This window comes from Sus scrofa, chromosome 8 (assembly GCF_000003025.6).
Source record: "Sus scrofa isolate TJ Tabasco breed Duroc chromosome 8, Sscrofa11.1, whole genome shotgun sequence".
Lineage (NCBI taxonomy): Eukaryota > Metazoa > Chordata > Mammalia > Artiodactyla > Suidae > Sus > Sus scrofa.
This window is the reverse complement of record NC_010450.4, coordinates 29,530,778-29,552,642: the sequence shown is the minus strand read 5'-3', so window position 1 is coordinate 29,552,642 and position 21,865 is coordinate 29,530,778. Positions and strand designations below refer to the sequence as shown.

General features: G+C 47.6%; 1 protein-coding gene and 1 non-coding gene across 8 annotated transcripts in view; one reads left to right on the top strand and one right to left on the bottom strand.

Moving 5' to 3' along the window:
* Positions 1-21,865, bottom strand: part of TBC1D1 (TBC1 domain family member 1) — a 220,231-nt gene that overhangs the window by 37,932 nt on the left and 160,434 nt on the right. For all 7 annotated transcript variants that reach the window (XM_021101100.1, XM_021101102.1, XM_021101101.1 and 4 more), the window contains one exon: positions 3,557-3,742. In XM_021101100.1, the coding sequence (XP_020956759.1) occupies positions 3,557-3,742 (186 nt within the window). The remainder of the gene's footprint in view (positions 1-3,556; positions 3,743-21,865) is intronic.
* On the top strand, positions 3,638-3,730 carry MIR9840 (microRNA 9840). Its single transcript, NR_128527.1, has one exon. It is a non-coding gene; the product is annotated as a microRNA 9840 (primary transcript).

Genomic DNA, 21,865 nt, shown 5'->3' with positions numbered 1-21,865 from the left:
GCAAGAAGATATGACGTCAACAGAACAGGAATATCTGGCCAGAAGATGCAGCTTTTGAAAAGCCTTAAGCTATGTATTTTGCTGTTGGCCCAAGCAACATCCTTCTGTTTTAGTATCTGACAAACTGCTCCCTAAAATCAGTGGCCTCCAAAATGCCTTATCAACCCAAACAAATGGTACAAAGACCCAACAAACATCACGGCTCTGAGGCAAGAACTTCAGGTACAAGAGCAAACTATTTACAAAATTAAACATAGGTCTAGCATACCCATGTTTGAGTTTCTGGGGCCAGGAGAAACCAGGACTAAACGAGGTCAAAATATAACTTTGCACAAGAGTCATCTAATCACCATGTAACATGGATGTGAGCTACCCTGACTCTGGACTACAAATGTTCAGGTCTGATGCTGCCACTGCATAGGGTAGGCTGTGGCTGCCTGTCCCTGGTTCTGCTCCATGAGCAACTGCCTTCACAGACCAAATGCTCCTCTACCTGCCCCCATCTCTTGAAATCTTAGAAAGGGAACGCTAAGGGCTGGGAGCCTCAAACTTGTAGAGATTTTAGAAAAACTGCACTCAATATCTAATTTTTTTTCTCTCTTTTACAGTCGCATCTACAGCATACATAAGTTCCCAGGCTAGGGAACTGCAGCTGCCAGCCTATACCACAGCCACAGTAACACCAATTCGAGCAGATCCGAGTGGCATCTGTGACCTACACCACAGCTCAGGGTAACGCTGGATCCTTAACCCACTGAGGAAGGCCAGGGACCAAACCCATATCCTCATGGATACCAGTTGGGTTTGTTACCGCTAAGCCACAACGGGAACTCCAAAATTCTAACATTTTTTATAATCAATATGTAGTATTTTGTTTAACCAGGGAAAATCTTTCAAAAATATTTTCAATTATAGTTCAATTAAAATTCAAAATTCAATGTGTTATCATTATGCAGATGTAGTATCAGCAACATGAAATCATATAAATCAGCCCAATAATCAACACGGCACGGACCAAAACCAGCAGGCTGTGGTGAGTCAGCCCTGCTGTCCTGCATCCGCTGCTCTGTCTTCACCTAGAGCAGGGGACGGCCTCGTGGAGGGCGGAGGGCCCGCAACAGAGCCTTGCATTTCAGTCCCAACTCTACTGAAGATCAGCTGTTTATCCTTGAGGAAATCACAACTCAGCTTCCAACTGTCTACAGCAAAGTGAAGTGAAGTGGATTTGGATGACGTGGTTTGGTAATTTCTTGAATGCAGTGCTCCCAGGATAGTAATAAATAACTGATCCGTATATTCAAAAGCCAGAGGAAAGGCTTGTCCATAGGAAGAACCTCCTCATGTGTGTTCCTCTAATTTTTCCCAAAGAGCATACAATTCAGCCTGAACCTTTGATTAATTTCAAGAGCCCCTCCCGGCTGTAATTAACCTCCCTTTAAAAATTTTTTTTAAAATGTGAAAGAATGACTGTCTCTCCAGTACACTCCTACTTGGTTCTTGTCAAATCTTGCTTCTGTATTTAATGAGAAAGTTCTGTGCCTCCCCCAGCCATGTCACCCCAACAAAATTTACTCAATGTTTTTAGGCAATTCACCATCAGGCTCTTATTGGTGATTATTTCTCTCAGTCATATAGGTACTTATACATCAACATGACACTTCCTAAATGATATTTAGCAAGTGTGCTGTGCTTCTGCCACAAAAGTAAACATATGTTGGACTTTATAGAGCTAAGGAGAGACATGAATTCAAATAGTAAATATCAAAGACCACACAGGATGGAACCCTGTAGGATGAAATGAAGAAGCAGCAAATGAGGATGCTGGCAAGGGCTAGTAAACCTCACGCAACCCCTGGCAAGGTGTTCCAGATACCTGAGGAAACGCTTTCCGGTCTGCTCTACTCTGCCTGGTCATCATTTACGAGGCTCTACAAAAGCTCTGCTTCTGTAGCAATCAGATCTCATCTCATCAATTATAGTCTCAATTCCTCCCAACACTCCTAAGGAATCAGCCAGCATCCTTCCCACTTCACAACCACACCCGGATTTCCCGAGGCTCTCATCTGCAAGACCGGCCAGGATATGCATTTCCTGCGGCTCTCATCTGCAAGACTGGCCAGGATACGCATTTCCCGCGGCTCTCATCTGCAAGACTGGCCAGGATACGCATTAAGGCTTATGACCTATGTGATGCGTATCATTGGCTTTTTGCTTTTCAACCAAAAATCCCAATCAACATACCCATGCTGTCCCTGAGCAGATGGAACTCAGTGATGCCCTCACTATTAGATCTCTTTTAACATCTGCTTTCAGGACTACCTTCGAGAACATACAAGAAAACGGAGAAAAACAGAGTTGGAAGAAAACTTAGCACTCGCTGCTCTCAGCTCTGCTCCCTGCCACAGCGTCCCCTTCCATAGCAGCCGCACGGAGCCACCCCCTCGGCGTCTCCCTCAGTGTCAGCACCGTGAACTGAGAGCTCGCTACACTCATACCCAGACTGTTCCAACTGCTCGACTACTGTCCTATCAAAAGGTCTTATTCCTTTGCATTTGACTCCTTGGTTTGGGTCAAAGACTGATATACTTCTTTGGACAATGAACCTTCTTCATCAGATTTGGTGTCTTAACTTTCAGCTCTATACAAACACCACAGTAAAAGATGAAGGTTTACAGCCAAGGAGGAAGTTCAATGAAATGTACTCTAATTCCAAAATCGCTCTGGAGCGGGTAAGAATGTACAGCCTCCCTTTAAAGAGAATCTTCAGACTTCCCAATCAAAAGCCTCCTTCTTTTACATCCAGGCAGCTCTCTACAGCCCAAGACCCGTGCTCTTTGCATTATACCACCCGCGGTACATCAAACTTAGCTTCTTAGCTACTCTGAAAATAATATTTATTGTTTCAAGTGACTATGGAAACAGGAGATGAACAAAGTCTAAACTTTCAAAGTTCACGTCTTACTTTGATACTAACATAACCCTGGGCTTCTGAGTCTTAGTTTCCCCTTCAGGCTACTTACTACCTGCCTTCGCGAGCCGTCATCAGCAGTAAATGCGTCTGTCCACGTAAAACCCTAATATCGGTACAGGTAGGGTACTGCTAACTTGAAGCCTAGTCGTCTGTTTTTCAGGTTACCTGCCACTCGCTACAAATGCACAGGTGGGGTTTTGAACTGTAATGATTTACAGAAGATCTGTTCATACCTAACACCCAGGCACAGACTACAGCTGAGGACAAAGCAGGGGGAGAGAGAGAGGGAAGAAAAAACACTTTTCAGAGAGTTAAAGCTTACATTTGAAGGATGTCTCTCAGAAGATTTCATTTAATACAGCTGGTGAGATTATTATTAAACCTCCAGAAATTAGGAGGTATTAACTTATTTTGAAAAAGCAAACAGGTATTTAATATGTATGTGCGTACATGAGCATTTTAGAGTACCTCGCTTTTTCCTTTTCTTTCTAAGAATAACACGCTTCTGTCTAATGTGCTCCACTTCTGAGTCAGGACAAATTAACTCACCATCAGGCCTGTTCAATATCAAAAGTGCAAACCGACCTTGCAGCTTCTGATTTTCCTTCTCCATCCTTAGCAGCAGTATCTGTTGTAGAATGGCCTTTTGCCACAGCTCTCGAAGCTCACGAGATGTCCTTTTCTTTTCCTCTGGGACAGGGCCAAAGGGCCCATCTTCACAAACTGGCTCTAGAGGAGATCGTGGGGGAAGCTCTCCCAGGTCTGAATAATCTGGGGATGAAAAAGGACATTTCGGAATGGTCATTTTTCAATAAAAATTTATTTTTAAACATCCTATCAAATCAGAAAATTCTGCTCATTCAATTACACAATGATAGCACCAAATTTAAAATTCAAGTTCTTTTCTTTTCTTTTCCTTTTTTTTTTTTTTTTGTGGCTGCACCCACAGCCTGCAGAAGCTCCTAGGCCAGGGACTGAACCTGCACCACAGCAATGACCTGAGCCAGAGAAGTGACAGTGCTAGATCCTTAACCCACTGAGCCATCAGGGAGTTGAAGTCCCCAAATTCAAATTTTCACATGCATTGAGAAACTACGCCTGAGTCACAAACACCAAACAAATCATACGTCATATAGTAAGCAAAAGTCGCAGCAACTGAGTAGGTACAAGATACCTACTTTTTAAAGTATAATATTTTATCTTCTGAGTTAACAACTGTATTACTGATAACAACAGCAAACATTCACTCAGTACTCACTCTGTACCACTGTTCTGAGGATTTTATGTGTAATTATTAAACACTCAACTACCTTAAGGTGTGCCCTGCCCGATGCCCTGCAGCCAGGAAGCGTAGAGCCAAGGCTGGATCCCAAGTGGTCTGGCTTCATGCGCATTTTTTAAGCACTTGTGTTATAAAACTGGGTGGTGTAAAAGAAGATTAAAAATTATTTAATAGCCAATAATAACAGTGACCATTAATGGATCCTCTACCAAGCGCTGGGCACCAAGCCAGGTGTTTCATAAAGACAGATTCATTTCATCCTGATCCAGCTCCAGAAGGCACGTGTTAGCTTGAAGGAGACTACAGCGCAGAGCAGCCTAGTAATATGCCTAGTAACGCAGAAGCTCAGGCTTTGTGTAGCCACCCCTGCAGGCCAGATGGCCCTCCGATTCTAATGTCTCCCATGTCATCGATTTTCACATTTCCATTTCTTAGTTGAAAACTCTTTACAGTTCACGAATCTGTACCTCTCCCAGCTGCAGACACTGTGTGCTGGCACACGGCGTCGTTATGACGCACTAGTACCTGACGGACATGCACGAAGAACATCCCAGCGATTCACCGTGAAACTAGCTGTGAGGAGCTAGTGTAAGTTCTTGCACAAGTGGGCCTCATCTGACACAAGACATTCTTTTGTATTTTATTTTTTTTTAATGGTCATACCCGAGGCATATGGAAGTTTCTGGGCCAGGGACTGAATCTGAGCCTCAGCTGTGACCTACGCCAGATCCTTTTTAACCCACTGTGGGGGCCTGGGATCAAACCCATGCCTCTGAGCAACCCACGTGTCTTAACCCACTGTGCCACAGTGGGAACGATAAGGCATTCTTAACGTGCCGTGAAAGGCCATTTGCCAGCAACCTGAGTCTCGCAACTGCCCATGAGACGACACACAATCGCTTCCATTCAATAGCTCCAACATAATTTCATGTTATGCTTAATTTACAGAATGGTCACCACCACTGACTGTTCATTACCTTCATTTGGGTTTGTTTTCCTGCTTCATAATCAAGCACAAGCTACAAAGTGTTTAATTCCCTAAAATACCTTGTCCCAAACTCCCCTTAAAAGTACAGGATTAAAAAAATTGACAGGAGTTCCCATCGTGGCTCAGTGGTTAACAAATCCGACTAGGAACCATGAGGTTGCGGGTTTGATCCCTGCCCTTGCTCAGTGGGTTAACAATCCGGCGTTGCCGTGAGTTGTGGTGCAGGTTGCAGACACGGCTCGGATCCCACATTGCTGTGGCTCCGGCATAGGCCAGCAGCTACAGCTCCAATTAGACCTCTAGCCTGGGAACCTCCACGTGCCATGGGAGCGGCCCAAGAAATAGCAAAAAAGACCAAAAATAAAATAAAATAAAAATAAAATATTAGAAAAAAATTGACAATTAAGAACACCTTACCATCTCTGTAAGCATTTAAATACCTATCATCACATTTCTATTTATGCTTATTTAATTATGATCCTATTAAACAAATGAGTATATTAAAATTCTAATTCTTTTGGAAGTAAGAAATAAAACTGATACACATGTAACAGGATGCACACTTGTTAACAGTTAATATAAAAATAGGAATCAAAATTGTCTATACAGTGTGATCTCAATTGTATAAGTATTATGAAAGGCAGTACGATCTAGTGATTAATAAATAGGTCAGGCTCTGGAGCGAGGCTGCGTGGGTTTTAATCAAGACTCTGCATTTACTGATTTTGTGATCTTCAGCAAGTTGCTTGAACTCTTTGTGCCTCAATTTCCCAATCTGTCAAGTGGGCATAACAGCACTCCCTCAGAGTAGTGTTAAGGGATTGAGTTAATACATATCATACCAACCACCTAAAGCAGAGTCCAAGACACAGTAAGAAGACAGCAAATGTTAGCTTTTACGTTTGTAATCACACATTCATTAAGGGCACAAAAAAAGTACCGGAAGGGAACATATCAAAATTTAGCTGCTCAACACTGTAAGCTCTGAGAAGGCTGGAACCCTGCCACCTCATCACCGACGGTTTGTCCAGCACCAAGCAGTCCCAGGCACCAGCAGGTGCTTCATAAATAACTACTGGATAAAAGAAGAGATAGGTAGATCCTGGTTTGGGGTGCTTGCTATTCTTCGTATTTCCTGTACTTTCTAAATTTGTGACAATATTTTAATAGTAAAAAAATTTTAAATCATGCAAATCTGTCCTGATTTAAATCAAATATTGAAAAATGTTCTCTGGCAAAATACTTAAGAGGACAAATCAGTCCCACCGGCCCCTCCCCCCCCCCCCCCCCCTGGTACTTGGGATTACTCATCACTGAACATGACATAGTTTAGTCCCTTTCTCAAGAGGAATTTTAGTCCCTATTTTTATTTAATCTTATTGTGCAGCTTGAAGTCTTCCACTTGAGCCCTTTCCCTTTTTTTTGTTGTTGTTGTTTTCTTTCATCATCTTGGCTGTTAAAATTCTGCTGGACCCCTGCAGTTACGATTCAAGTTCTGCTTTATCTCATATTGGAAAGTAGTGACACTCCCGCAGGTTTGTAAGAGAGTCTTGTTCCCAAAAAGTGATTCCAATGAGCTGTCTGGGCTGATGCGGCAGCAAGGGAGCAGTCAGAGCAGCACGTCGGCATCCCTTTGGAACCCAGGGACCGCCCAGTCCACAGAGCAGTGGGGTGGGCTTAATCTGGAGGCTCCCTCCCACCCTCAAACCTCACAGTAAGGCGAGGGCTCACCTCTCCCAGTCTCCCTCCCCGATTCTCGTCCTTCCTCCACAGCCCTTCTCCTCTGGGTGTCCTGAAAATTCCTACTCAGTTAACTTCACAATTCCAGAGCAATGAACAGGGCAGGCTGCCTCAGGCTGGGCTGATGGCACAGGTCTAGGAGTCTGGGCTGGGTGGTCCCCAGGTCCACGAACTCTCTGCCAACTAGACTGCTGACAGTTTTGCTATTTTCCTATTCAGAGAAGTCAGACCTGCAGAGGAAGAGCACTGTCTGGCGATGACGACTGAGAGGTTTAAGACAGAAACTGCCTCCCGAAGGCTTCTATTTCTGCCTTTATTTTCTTAGTATCAATCTCAGCTCAGTCCCTTGAGCTCTTACTATGTGCTGAGCCCTCAGCGTGGATAAGCCTGATTGTCACCCCTGCCTCTCAGACAGGTGCTATTATCCCCTTTCTACAGCCGAGATAACTAAGGGCAGTGAGGTTCTGTAGCGAGGCCAAGGTCACACAGCTACTAAGAGTCAGAGCCACAATTTGAACCAACGTGTGTTTTCGTCCAAAGGAAGAAACGCTGACCCAGTGCCTCTCTAACTTGCAGATGCACAAACACTATGTGGGTATCTTCCTAAAATGCAGATTTCGACTCAGCCAGTCTTGGGGCGGGGGCGGGGGGGTGTGTGTGCTGACAGCCTGCATGTCCCTCAAGCTCCCAGCTGATACCACCGTGGTTGGTCTCAAAGCTCACTCCCAACAGCAGGCTCCAGGCCACGTTTTCACTCTTCCTGTTTCACGCAACACTATGTACTTATCACGTCAGCTTTCATTTTCTTGTGCTGTTAGCACTAGAACATGGTCCAAGTTTCGCTCTCTGCTGCGTGATGAGGCCTTCCATGCGGTCAGAGCTTGTGAAGGTCAGGGCACCAAGGCCAAGTGCAGAACACAAAGAAGGACTGCAAGCACGAGTGTTGATTTCACCCGTGGATCAGCTAAATAAAGGATAATCCACTGTAAAGGTCAGCAATACGCCTGGCAATTTCGAGCAGGGTTGCTCGACCTCAGCACTGCTGACATTTTGGGCTAATTCTCCGCCATGGGGGACTGTCCTAGGCACTGCAGGGCGTTTATCAGCATCCCTGGGCACCACCAGCAGTGAGATCAAAATGCCCAGACGCTGCTAAATGTCCCCCAGGGAGGAGTGGGGACAAGATCACCCCCAGTCAGAACCCAAATTAGAATAAGACACCCACCACCTACTCTCCTAAACCTGGGAGTGGGTAAAAATACATCCCCTCCAGACAAAATTATATTATGTGGTAACAGTACTGATGTTATCATCTATAATTAAAATTTTTTTTAAAAATACACTATCAGAGTTCCGGTTGTGGTGCGGTGGAAACGAATCTGACTAGGAACCATGAGGTTGTGGGTTCGATCCCTGGCCTTGCTCCGTGGGTTAAGGATCCAGCGTTGCCATGGGTTGTGGTGTAGGTTGCAGAAACGGCTCGGATCTGGCATTGCTGTGGCTGTGGTGTAGGCCAGCAGCTGTGGCTCCCATTGGACCCCTAGCCTGGGAACCTCCATACGCTGCAGGTGCAGCCCTAAAAAGACAAAAAGACAAAAAAAAAAAAAAAAAAAAATAGCCTAGTTACAAAGGAGTTCAGTCATTTACAAAAGGAGGATGGTTAAACATTTGTTTATTCTAAATGTGGCTTTGGCTAAGTCAGTCCAGGAGGGCTATTTTCTGAACTATGCAAAAGACTCCAGATTCAGGGCAGAGATACAGCTCTGTGATCAGTCCTGGTTCACGTGTGCATGCACATGCATGTTTGGCATGCAGTCTCGTGAGCTGTGTACTCACACACACAGGGATTGGGTGGAGTGGCAGGTGAGGACAATGACAGGAAAATGCTGGACAACTGCTGGCTGAGTACCTTGTTCTAATAAGAAGTCTGTGCATTGTTTTAACTTGGATAATTCCCAGGCCATTTACAGCAGTATCTACTGAGTCCCTTATACGTACCGGGATGCAGGGTGCTCAGTGGTCTATGAGAGGCTTTGATGTTTTCAGTACTCTCCAGAACCACACGAGGGATCTGGCTTCTGCCCTCAACTTCTACTCCTGCTGAGGGGCTGAGCCCAGAGACTCAGGTGGGAGAGCACAGCTTAGAGCAGCAGAGGCTGAGCCGGGCTGGTCCTGCTCTGCAGACCTTTGTAAACATGTACAGCTTCTGGGTTCCAGTCCCTCGGGTTAAAACGTCAGCAGCGACATTCACCTCCGTCTGCCCCAACTGTGGGGATCACAGGTACTGACAGACATCTTCCTAAAGTCTACAAAGCCACAGAGCCAAAGCGCTGCAGTAACAGGTCCGTCTGGGCTTGGCTTTCACTATCCTGGCACCTCCTATAATGACAGGATACAGAAGGCTTACATTACGTAGACTTTCAGAAATAATGGCCTTCGATGTGTTCTAAAAATGTTTAAACACCAGCCATTATTCTGGCCCCTAAGAGACAAGTGCCTCCATCTAAATCACGGCTGAGATGCTCTCAATAGAGCCATAAACGTGATCTACGTGGGTGCGTCAACCAATACTCGAGATGCCAAATGGTCCTCCCACTGCCCTGTGCTGCCTCGGCTTCCACTCTGCACAGGGACGTGTGGGGAAGAAGGGGATGCTGCACGGTCAGTGAGACAGGACAGGAGGAAAAGAGATGTGTCAGCCTGACCCCCCACAGGGCTCCTGTCCTCTGCTTCTAAAGGACACTGCTACCAGGTTCAAACTGCAGTTCTCCTTCCTCTAAAAACAGAACATTAAATCACATGGAAGTGCCCTGTTAAGATCAAGGAGCCCCATGAAGAAAACGAGGAGACAGACCCTTAATCTCCAATACTCTGCTCTTTTCTGTTATCCTACCCCAGAGCATTTGATGACTCTCTCCATCCCTCTCGAAAAATCCCGATCTCCCATGCCAAAAGTAAAAGTCTAAAATTCTAGTTAGGCTCAAACCTCTGTTTTTACGATACCAATAGATCTTGGAGACAAGAATTAAAACTGAACATTAAATTTCTGGAGCAAAAGTTAACAACAGGGATTAACATCTGCAGCATCTGCTGTTACCAAGAGCTTCAAGAAAATTTCTTTTAAAAATCAAGGTAATATGGGGAGTTCCCGTCGTGGCGCAGTGGTTAACGAATCCGACTAGGAACCATGAGGTTGCGGGTTCGGTCCCTGCCCTTGCTCAGTGGGCTAACGATCCGGCGTTGCCGTGAGCTGTGGTGTAGGTTGCAGACGCGGCTCAGATCCCGCGTTGCTGCAGCTCTGGCGTAGGCCAGTGGCTACATCTCCAATTCGACCCCTAGCCTGGGAACCTCCATATGCCATGGGAGTGGCCCAAGAAATAGCTAAAAAGACTAAATAAATAAATAAATAAAATGAAAATCAAGGTAATATGAATGCGTACATTTAAGAAATAAACAGGCAGTCCTCAAATGAATGCTGTCAAACTGTTTCCAAAGCAAGAACAACTCTGCCTCTGCCACCATAGAATGTAGATGCCAGAAGAGCAGAGACTTTCGTGGTCCCCGCCATATCCCATGCCTGGGAAACAGCAGATGCATGGGGAGAAGTCACAAACAAATTCATTTACCCCAGATCTCTCTACACCCTACCCTGACTTCTTTGGATGCTTTACGGAAAATAAGCCCACAAAAAAGAACCCTGCTATTTTTCTACAGTCCCATTAGATGATGGTCTAGCTATAGGAAAAGAGAATTTTTAAATAAGAGGCATTCTTTAAAAAGAAGTGTTTTTAACTTTTTGCCACTTGCAGCTAAAAATCCAGATGTGAATATGAGACAGTCCCTCAAATGTCAACAGGGGGACTGAGAGAGGTACACAACTGCTAAGAAATACAAAGAAAGTGTTCTAGAAGTTAAGCAAAGAAAATGAGCGCCTCCTGCGTATCAGGTCGAGGGCATAGGCTGTGGAGACAGATGTCTGAGATCAAATCCCAGCTCTACCACTAATCTAGCTACTTAACCTCAAACCAGTGGTTTGGATACTTATACCCATTTTCTCATCTGCAAAATTTGCATTCTAGTACCTATCAGAGGATTTGTGTGAGCATTAAATAGGAAAATGTGTGAGGAAAAAAAAAAAGTTTGGCACATAGCAAGCATTCAACAAAATGTCAGCTATCATTCTTATCAGCATCAGGTTCTTGGAAGCAGTGGTGTTTCTTGAAGGACAAGTCAAATTCAGATGGGTGGCAATGACTGATGGGCTGTTTCTGGTAATGGGAGCGGCATAAACAAGGTGTACAGGGGAACATCCGTCCATCAGGCACTGACCTATTTCGGCTAATGCCCAGATAGACAGTGCATGTGGAAACAGAAGGGACGAATGGTCATGCCTGGATTACAGACAGCACTGCATGCCTGGTTAATTTATGTATTAATTACTGGGGATCATGGAAGATTTGGGGGGTTTAGAGTTTTTAAAAGAACGTGTAATTCATTCATGCATCCCATAGCACTGGGAAAATACCCTGGCCATCGTGGAAAGCAAGGCTCAGCGGATCCGACCCATGAAGAGCTATAATGAAACGATGTGGAAAAGTGCTGGGGGGCATCGGGCCCAACCCTGCCTGGGAAGAGGCGGTGAGGGGATGTGATGGGAAGGAAGGCACACTATTTAAAAAAAAAAAAAAAAAAAAAAAAGCTGCCAAGATATGCAGAAACTAAAAACGGAATATCAAGGTCCCTCCCAAATTAGCCGTCCAGGGTGAGTCCACGGCCCACTGAGGATGGCCTGGACTCAGCCTAGCCGGAGAAGAGGAAGGCGCAAGGCCAGGGCGGTGGCAGGGCCAGGGCAGTGGCAAGGCCAGGGCAGTGGCAGGGCCAGGGAGTACAGCCAGGAAGGGGCACGGAGAAGAGAAGGTGCACAGCAGGCCAGCCGACAGTGCCCCAGCTTCCCCTGCTCCCCAGGAGCTGAGCTATGGAGCACAGGCAGGAAGCACCCCCATAGGGGAGAAGGAGCGGCTGGGAAATTCAAGGCCTACAAAAGCTTGAAAAGAATGAAGAAGGGAGTTCCCGTCGTGGCGCAGTGGTTAACGAATCCGACTAGGAACGTGAGGTTGCGGGTTCGTCCTGCCCTGTCAGTGGTTAACGATCCGGCGTGCCGTGAGCTGTGGTGTAGGTGCAGACATGGTCGGATCCGCGTGCTGTGGCTCTGGCGTAGGCCGGTGCAACAGCTCGATTCGACCTAGCTGGGAACCTCCATATGCCGCGGGAGCGGCCCAAAGAAATAGCAAAAAGACAAAAAAAAAAAAAAAAAAAAAAAAAAAAAGAAAAGAATGAAGAAGATGCTGGAGACAAATGAAGTTTTATTTAGTACACTGGATAAAATTATCCTGGGAAATAAATAGCATGTTTTTACATCTGCAAGTGGGATGACGATACTGTACTTCTGGGGAGGACTGAGGGTCAGAACTCTTGTTTCTTGATTAAAGACAACAAAACTATAAAAAGGAACAAACATTCAGCCTCAGTGGGAAGATGAAATGCTGAACTTTGTCACACTTTGATCTCCTATTACCACGTGTCTAACCTTGGATTTCAAATTGGGGTTCCTGCAGTTTTGTGAGATGCCTTGGGGTGGGAAAGCATTACCGGCACAAAGGCCCTTGGTTAGTGCCACCAGGATGCGTCCAGGACCAGGCCTGGCTCCAGAGGATTCCCCGCCTGCAGGACCTCTGCCTCGCTCCTTGCTCACTCCCCTTCCCTCCCCACTTGCGAGGGGAGCACAGAAACGGGGCTGCAAGGGGCGCCGAAGATGACTTAGCTCAAACCCCCCTCCCCTCCCGGTGGGGAGAGTGAGGCCCGAGCAGGTCACCGTGAGCACAGACTCTGCCAGGCTGCACACCTTGCAAGTACCACACAGCCCACCCTCGTCACCACCCAATAAGAGGAATGTTGTGACAGCCTCGGTGACAAAGGCCTGTGGAGCCGGACTAGAACTCAGACCCAGGCTGGCTCATGCCAGTGCCTGAGGGTGACAGGAATGAAGGCAGAGAGGGAAAGGAGGGGCCCTCATTACACCAGGGCTGCCACCTACCAACCCGGAAAGCAGCGAGCCCTGGGCCTCCGGGTGCCTCGGCTAACCCTCTGCAACCCACAGCAGCAGCAGCAGCATCCGCCGCCCACAGCCTTGATGTGGGGCTTAAATGAAAACCCCAAGAGCACTTACACCACCCCTTGGCCAGGGTACCCGGGCTAAATTCCCATGACCATCCATATCTATTTTATTCTAAACCTGGCAAAAACTGTGTTGCTTAGACGTCACAATCAGCCTGGGACTGGGGATGAAAAAAGCGAACTGGTTTACTGAAGGATACTGGGGAAGAAGGACGGGTATTCTACAAAGAAAATAACAGTGTTGTCCCAGGGCCTCCCTCCAACAATAGGAGGCCCCTGGTCACCACCTTTGTGGTCTCCAGAGGCGGGAAGCGCTGGAGAGGGCCCGCCACTCCGACAGCGCCTGGTCTGCCCTTTCGGCCTTTGTGTGGCTGACCCCCTTCCTCCTCCAAAGCTCAGCTCCTCCAAGGTCACACCCTCTGGGAAGACTCCTCCTGTCACTCACTCCCCGCCAGATCCACGAAGCACCCTCGCATGCTGAGTCAGCAGCCCTGGGGCTGACAACCCCGGCCCTGAGCACAGAAGATAATGTAAGAGCAGCTCAGAGAAGCAGCGGATGAGAGCAGCCGGGGCATCTCCAGGAAGGTGAAGCAGAAGGGAGGAAGCAAAGAGGGGCCGTCTGGACGGAGGGGACAAGGAAAACCAGGCACAGGAGGAGAAGAAGCCAGGCCCATGTGTGACACACAATTCCAGGCCCACGTGACTGGGGCTCAGCTCTTCTCAACAGTTTTATTCTCAAATTTATACAAAAACTATTCTTCAACTTTACGTAATACCTATCTACTTACAGACAGACAGACACCTGCCATTTACGGAGATCTATAACTTCACATATCCAAGGCTGCAAATTAAGGTGTGGACCACCCTGGGACCAATCATTCACTGAGTTCAACCCCAGAACAATGAGGAAGTAAAACCAGCCTCTGTCCCCAAGGAGACAGCTGGGTAGCCACGTGACAGGGACAGGTCAGTGTGAGAAGTGGCAGACCAGAGCCCACAGGGGTGGCCAAAGAGCAGAGGGCCCTCATGGAAGAGCCATCTCTAGGAGAGGGGACCCTGGTCGGACCCTCCCGAGGGGGCAGGGGAAGGGACGGCCGGGAGAATGGTCAAATGCTGGGTCCCGCGGGGTGACCAGGGAGGGCCGTCAGGGAGGGCAGACCACTGCTCAGGGAGTGAGGGCGGAGAACGACACATCGTGATGAATTCATGGGGCGTTTCGAGCATGGCCCTGGGAGAGCCTGGTGTGGGGGGAAGCAGATGATAAGGAATGAAGCCTGTCAACAGCGAGGGGCCTCCTGAGCTAACTAAGCAAGGCCATCCTCCGGACACGCTCTAGAGAAGGGGTGAAACCCTGACTAGCCGCTGGACTCTGCTTCTGAGAGCCCATGAGTATCAGCCACGCGGGGATCTGCCCGGACTGCTGCCCACACTGAGCCCTCTGATCTGGTCCACCCGGATTCTTTAACAGATGTCAGACCAACCAACACTCACGGTGCGGACGCTCCATGATGACAGCTGCTGGTCAAGCCCACCCTTGCGGACCTCACTGTGGGTGTTGAGGGTGAAATGGCTCCCTGATCCCACACTAACACAGGGGTCACTGTCGGCAGAACCTAGGTCAGGTTCAGTCCATGGCAGCAGTTCTCAAAGTCAGATCTGCCGACTAGCAGCATCCATATCACCTGGACGCTTGTTAGAAGTGCAAACTCTTGGCCCCACCTTAGACCTACTGAATCACAAATTCTGGGATGGGACCCGCTCACCTGAGGTTTTGACAACAGGAACACTAAAGTTTGAGAGCCCATGGCCTTTGGCATTCAGTGTTTTTCCAGCCACTTACCTTAGGTTACAAGTTTACCTTAACTGGTGGTTTCACATTATGTAACACTTGGGAACAGGGGTACCTTTTAAATAAATTATTTCAAATTAATTCAGCAATGACACCACCCATTATGGATGATCTGACCATTAAATAAAAAATTTAAATGTAACAGATCTTGCTTTTCAGATACTAGCCAAATCTTGTTTTTAATCTTTGTCAAAGGCAACTGTTGGAACTAAAATTAATACCATTTCTTAGGAAAAGTATTCATAAAGTGGTCCCTCCCTGCTGACCCAAATCAACTACCCACACGATTATAGTGGTAATAAATTTCCTTCCAGAAAACTTCCAGATAGGAACATAAAGTCAGAGACACAGACCAATGAGTCACCCATCACAAACAGAAAAACACACTAATGAAAGCTAGGACCACGATTTCTCAACTCGTGGTTTTTAACTATCTGCACAAAAGCAGCTCGTCTGTTTACTGTCTGGCATCCTCGCAGGACAGCCCAGCCCCTAAGATGGGCTTGGTCTCGGGGGCCTTTCTGGGTCAGTTCTACTGGGCAGGTGACAAGAAGCCTAAAGGTGAACCCAACATCCTCCCCTCAAATGCCCCCAACCATAGCATGGGGTGCTAGGAGGCTCGGGGTGAGACCTGTAAGAGCAGAGGCTGCAGGAGGGGGCACAGGAGGAGGCGGGAGGGGGAGGAGTGGGGAAGGGATAGGGGGTGGAGGGAGGGCAGCACAGAGCTGTCCTAGCTTGGGCTGCTACACCAAGGAACCACCGACTGGATGGCTTAAACAACACACATTCACATATCACAGTCCTGGAGGCTGGGAGTCCAGAACCAGGGTCCTGCATGGCAAGGGCTGCAGCAAGGCCCTCTTCCCCGTGCCTCCTCTGGGCTGCACCCTCCCACAGCCCAGACACGACTCTGATCTCCCCATCTTGTCACTCATAAGGAAGGAAGGCACCAACCCCAGCATGAAGGCTCCATCCCTGAGACTCATCTAAACCCCGTTACGGCCCCTAGGAGGCCCGCCTCCAAAGACCAGCACATAGGCTATGAGAGCTTCCACAGATGAATTTAGGGGAGACATACACATGCAGTCCGTAGCAGGAGCGAATGTGGTTCTAAGTCACCCCTCCAGGTCTGACTTAAGGTTTTACAGGGCCTCTGTAAAGTTTCCTTAAAAAAGAGGTCAGCAGCTACAAAAAAGGAAATGTTGTGAAAGCACGGGTAACAAGGTTTTATTAGGACCTAAAGGAATAGGTTGGTTTTCCGAGTCTTAATGGACTGGCAAGATACAGTTTTGTTTTGTTCTCTGTGTCAGCAGAAGGGAGACACAGAGGCCAGAACAAGGGATCTACTTGACAGGCCACACAGGTCATGAATGTGGCAACTGGTCTGGGCTGCAAGGTGGCCTCTTTTATAAGCAAGGTCCTGAGCTGCGACTTAGAACTGGTCTGTCACCCAGTCTACCTTTTATCCCGCTTCTTCACCCGCCTGCCTCCTGGTCAGTGCGGGACCTGACCTACTCCACTGCAGGAAGCAGATCTAGAAGGCTTCCTGCAACCAGCAAGCTGCAGGGCACCACCCCGGCACACCTCCCCCCCAACAAGCATGTGCCCCCAAGGCCTCAGATGGTGACGGAGCACAATGCCAGGGCCTGCTTTATGAGCTTAACTTCCACTTAAGATCACTTAAACACCCAAAAGATGATGGAGGGGAAAAGGACGACAACTCTGTAGTCTCAAGACACGAGACAAATACAGGCTATCATTATAAAACTGGAGAACATACATTCAAGGCAAGAAAGTTTTGGGAAAGAATCAAGAATCGAGATACAATTCTGTCACACAGACACTGATAACACAGATGGGTAGATTTTAGCATACTTAATTTGTGCTTAAATGATACTTACAAAACTTGGGGTGGAAAAGGATCATTTTGTCCTGATAAAGCTGTAACCTATGCCACAAAACAGCACTGCATCAACACAGGACAATAACAGAAATCCTCTGGGGACGTTTAAAAGGCTCTTCCCCTCTTGCAGCCACAGTCCAATCCAAACCCTGAACTTGGCGACATCCATACACTCAGCAGTTCCCATCCTTTTTTCCTCCCTCAGTATTTGTTATTTGTCTCCCTGACTACACTTCATGCTCCTTTATCTAGCATTATTCACTTTCAAACCAATTCCTGGTACAGCGCTTAGCGTACAACTGTGCCCTCAGAACCTCTCTGTGTTAATTAAATAACACACGATCGAGCTCCCTCATCCTGTCACTAGGTGAGGACCGGATCGTGTATGCAGCTTTTGGACTTTTACTGAAAACAACATCAGGGCCCCTGCTGACGTGATGATAAAGACTGAGGTGTAGCAGGAACCATCCTGAGAGGCCGGAGGACCAGCTGCAGCATCACGGAGGCCCGAGGGATGAGCGAGGGCAGTGACGGAGGAGGGTGGGGGTGGAAGGGAGAATTCCAGTCTGCAGAGAGCACCGAAATGATAAAGCAAAGGCGCAAGCGGCGGTATTCAAGAAGGGAAGCCCTGCTTTTTACGCTCCGGCTCAAGCGAGAGTTTTAGATATGCTGACTGGCTTTTTTTCCCATGAAATAAGTAATATTTCAACTGATTACAGAGAAACTAGGAACACTAAAAATAGGAAAAAAAGAAGGAAGGAAGGAAAAGGAAAAAAGGTGCCTTATAACCCCACTTCCCCAAGACAGGGATTTCCACTGAGTCTGTCAATGCGCCTCTATTCGGGGTTTCTGTGGCCGCGGCTCTGGGTCATCGCCTCGGTCCACAACCGGCCTGTGGAGATGTCCCAAGGGGGCGCAGAGTCTTAAGCCCCAAGGCACACGCAGCGGGCCGAGCCCCAGCCCGTAGGAAGCCGGCAGGCGGCGCGGGCACACTGGGGAGTCATCTCCAGGGCAGGGGCATGTGAAGCTACTCAACTAGAAGGATCACAAAGAAGGGGTCACATCACAGTCCCCTATTCCCTAAGAAGAGCTGGCAAGATGCTGGAGGCAGGGGCAGCTAGAAAGGGGAAGAAAGTGGGAATGGGAAGCAGAGGTCTTTACCAGGAGCTCGGGAGGGGAGAATGTGACCAAGGACAGAGGTCCGAGGGAGAGAGGGAGGACAGGCCCCAGGTGGCGCCCAGAGGGTGGGGACCCTCGATGGGCTCTGCCAGCACCACCATCCTGTCCTGCAGTGAACTCTGACTTAGCCTCTGACAAGGGACAGACTGCTAAAAGCCCCAGCTCTAAACTGGGCTGCCCTCCGCCCTCCCTCCCGCCTCTCACACATCTGCCACTAAAAAAAACTAACCCCACCCAGCCCATTACACAATGCTTATCTGGATATGACCTAAGGGCAGAATCCATGAGAGGAAGCTCATGACTTCAAAGTTAGGAAATACTTTTCTGCTTTACCAGGGAGAGGGGATGGGGAAGTCCACACTATGAAATAAGGGGTTTAAAAGAGTGAAGCCAGCTCTTCCCCTACCTCAGCACAATGCTCACTGGGTTCTATGTGGAAACGTGGCCTTTCCACCTGGAAAACCCCAGCCTCATGGCCTTCCTTATTTAAGGGCCCACGTCCTGAAAGAGCAGCTTGGGAAGAAGTCTTCTTTGGGGGCATCCATGACTGTTTGGTAGTTGGGAAACTTGGGTTTCAGCTTTAGTAATGTTTCTGGCTCTGATGTTTTCAACTAGAAAATGGAAGCAAACTCTCTATCACTGGGCCAGCCTCGTCCCTTAAGAGTCAGGCACCGATATTCATTCAAAACTCCAATAGATTTCAAACACTTTAAGTGTTTATGTAACTCAGAGTGGACATGTCAACTGCAAATGTTCTTTGAAAACTGTTGTTGTAGCAAGCAAATTTCTTACACATTACCATAATTGCCTTTGCCAAGAAAACTCATTAAAGAGGCAACAATGTGCAGTTCTCTAACTGTGGCAAATCCAGCACCCTGAGCTTCAGTTAGCAAGAAGTGAGAGCTACTACACGTGCACAGGGCAAAATAAAGCCGGGGAGAAAGTGACTGCCTTCATCAGTAAACAAAGTAATCCGGGAAAGAGTACTTTTTTTTATATCTGTCACTCCAAAGGACAGATTTTTAGAAAACAAACAAACAAAAATATCCTGTCATAAGACAGAAAAGCCAAGTACAGCGCACTCAGCTTAAAATTACACAGAAGGTGAGCACGAGGGAACCGACCTCTGGGGCCTGTGACTGTGCTTAGTCGGCCAGGTCAGGTCACAGTTCACCGCACTTGTCAACCTCTGGGCCGTCCTGAAAGCTGCATGATGTTCTAAGCTGTGGCTGGGATGACTGTAAAGAGTGAAACATCAATGACAAATCTCTTCACAATGACTCCCAGCCTTGTGTTTCCCATCACTGACAAGACACCAGACCCCTGCATCTGTCAGCCCTCTTGGCCCAAGGTCTTTGCACCTGTGAATTCAGAGCACAGGCTGCTCAGTGGGGCGGGGTCTGTCGCCGCAGGTGTGCGCCCAGGGCAGAGCAGGAGCACTGAGCTGTTGCCCAAGGACCCCGGTTTCCTCGGGCTGTGCCTCCAGGCGATGGCCTGCACATTGCTAAAAAGCTGAAGCCATGTGCAAACCACCAGCACACCGCCCAGGAGGCCCAGAGAGGCTCCTTTTGGCAACATGAGCATCCTCCACATGCCGAAGCATCTCTGACTGTCCGGGAACATCTTTTGGCCTGTCCTAAAAGTCTAGTGATGATAAAAAGAAAGGTGTGGGTACGTGGAAGTAAAGAGTGACTAACACTTGTGGAGGGGCTGAGTAGGCAGCTACTTTTATATCCTCCAAAGCCCCATGAGGGACAGGCTGCCCGCACCCTTCCGTGCGGCATTAGCTCCCATTTCCTGGTTGCTTCCTCATCGGTTGCCCCAACATCCCTCGCTCTATGAGGCTGGTGTTATTACCATACCCTTGAGACAGCTGAGGATTCTGCCTTTGGTCAAACAGTTCGTACATGGAGGAGCCAGGATTTAAGCCCAGGCCAGTCTGATTTAAAAATTCGTACTTTCCAACTCAACAGCAAAAAACCAAATACCTCAATTTAAAAATAGACAAAGGACCTGAATAGACATTTTCCAAAGATGATATACAAACAGCCAACAAGCATATGAAAAGATGCCCAACATCATTAATCATTAGAGAAATGCAAATCAAAACCACAATGAGGGAGTTCCCGTCGTGGCACAGTGGTTAACGAATCCAACTAGGAACCATGAGGTTGCAGGTTCGGTCCCTGCCCTTGCTCAGTGGGTTAACGACCCGGCGTTGCCGTGAGCTGTGGTGTAGGTTGCAGACATGGCTCGGATCTGGCATTGCTGTGGCTCTGGCGTAGGCCAGTGGCTACAGCTCCAATTAGACCTCTAGCCTGGGAACCTCCATATGCCGTGGGAGCGGCCCAAAAAATAGCAAAAAAGACAAAAAAAAAAAAAAAAAAAAACACCATGACATAAAACTTCGCACCCATTAGGATGCCCACTTCGAAACAAAACAAAACCCCATTAAACATAAGTGTTGGCTGAGGATGTGGAGAAAGTGGAACTCCTGGGTACTACTGGTAAGAATGTAAAATGGTACATCTCCAATGGAAAACAGTTTAGAGAGTCCTCCAAAAAATTAAAAATGGAACTACCATATGATCCAGCAATTCCATTTCTAGGTACATATCCAAAAGAATTGCAAGCAGGATCTCAGAAAAGATACCTACACACCATATTCATTGCATCATTATTCACAATAGCCAAAAAGTAAAAACAATCTAAATACCCAGGTAGAGATGAACAGTTACACAAAAGGTTTATAATACAGTGGAAGATTAGGCAGCCTTAAAAAGGAAAGAAACCCTAATATATGCTTTAATGTGGATGAACCTTGAGAACACCATGCTAAGTGAAATACAGCGGACATAAACTGTATCGAAGGACAAACACTGTATGATTTCACTTAGATGAGGCAACCGAAGTACCCAAACCCATGCACAGTGGAATGGTGGGGGTGGGGCGGGGGATGAGGAACAGAGAGCTACTGTTTAATGGTACAGAATTTCGGTTTCCAAGAATAAAAGATTTTGCAGACCCATTACACAGCAATGTGAATATAATTAACACTACTGAACTACATGATTAAAAATGGTTAAAGATGGCAAATGTTACACGATGTTTTTTTTACCACCATCAAAAATTTTAAACTATGTTTCAAAAATCCGCACTATTACACAGGATGCTACACTGACTCTCCAGTCAATTAGGCCTTTTTGAAATTATACACCCTCCTTTTCCCCTCAAGTGGCCAGGAGTCATTTGCAGGCCTCTTCATCACGAATGGGGGCCATCAGCTAACACTGAGTTTCACTTTATTCTGCCGAGTGACATACCAAGATGACAAAGGACCAGAAGGCCCATCTTTAAAACTCTGGCAACTCAGGAAAGGAAGGAGTCTTGATGTAAATGAAAATCTGAGATTCTGGAATATCCTCCCAAAGGTCATTCCAATTCAGATCGTGAGATGAGAACGGTCCCAACCCCGGCCTCTCTGCCAGGCGGACAGTGTCTGCCATCCTGAGGTCTGTGAGGGTTTCCGAGGCAGGGCACACACTTTTGCCTCATTTAGCCCCAAGCTCACATTCATTATGCAGAACTGCCTCTCTGGAAGGGAGAGTGAGAGCTCCCCCATACTGCAGGAAGGAAGGAGGTGAGGTAGCAGGGGGGGTGGCAGTGGGGGTGGTGCCACATGGCACCCTACAGCCGGGACCCACCCACCTCCAGGGCTGTAACCTGGACCTTCTGCAGGGGCGCTGACCCTGGACACTCCTCCCAGATTCAATGGCGAA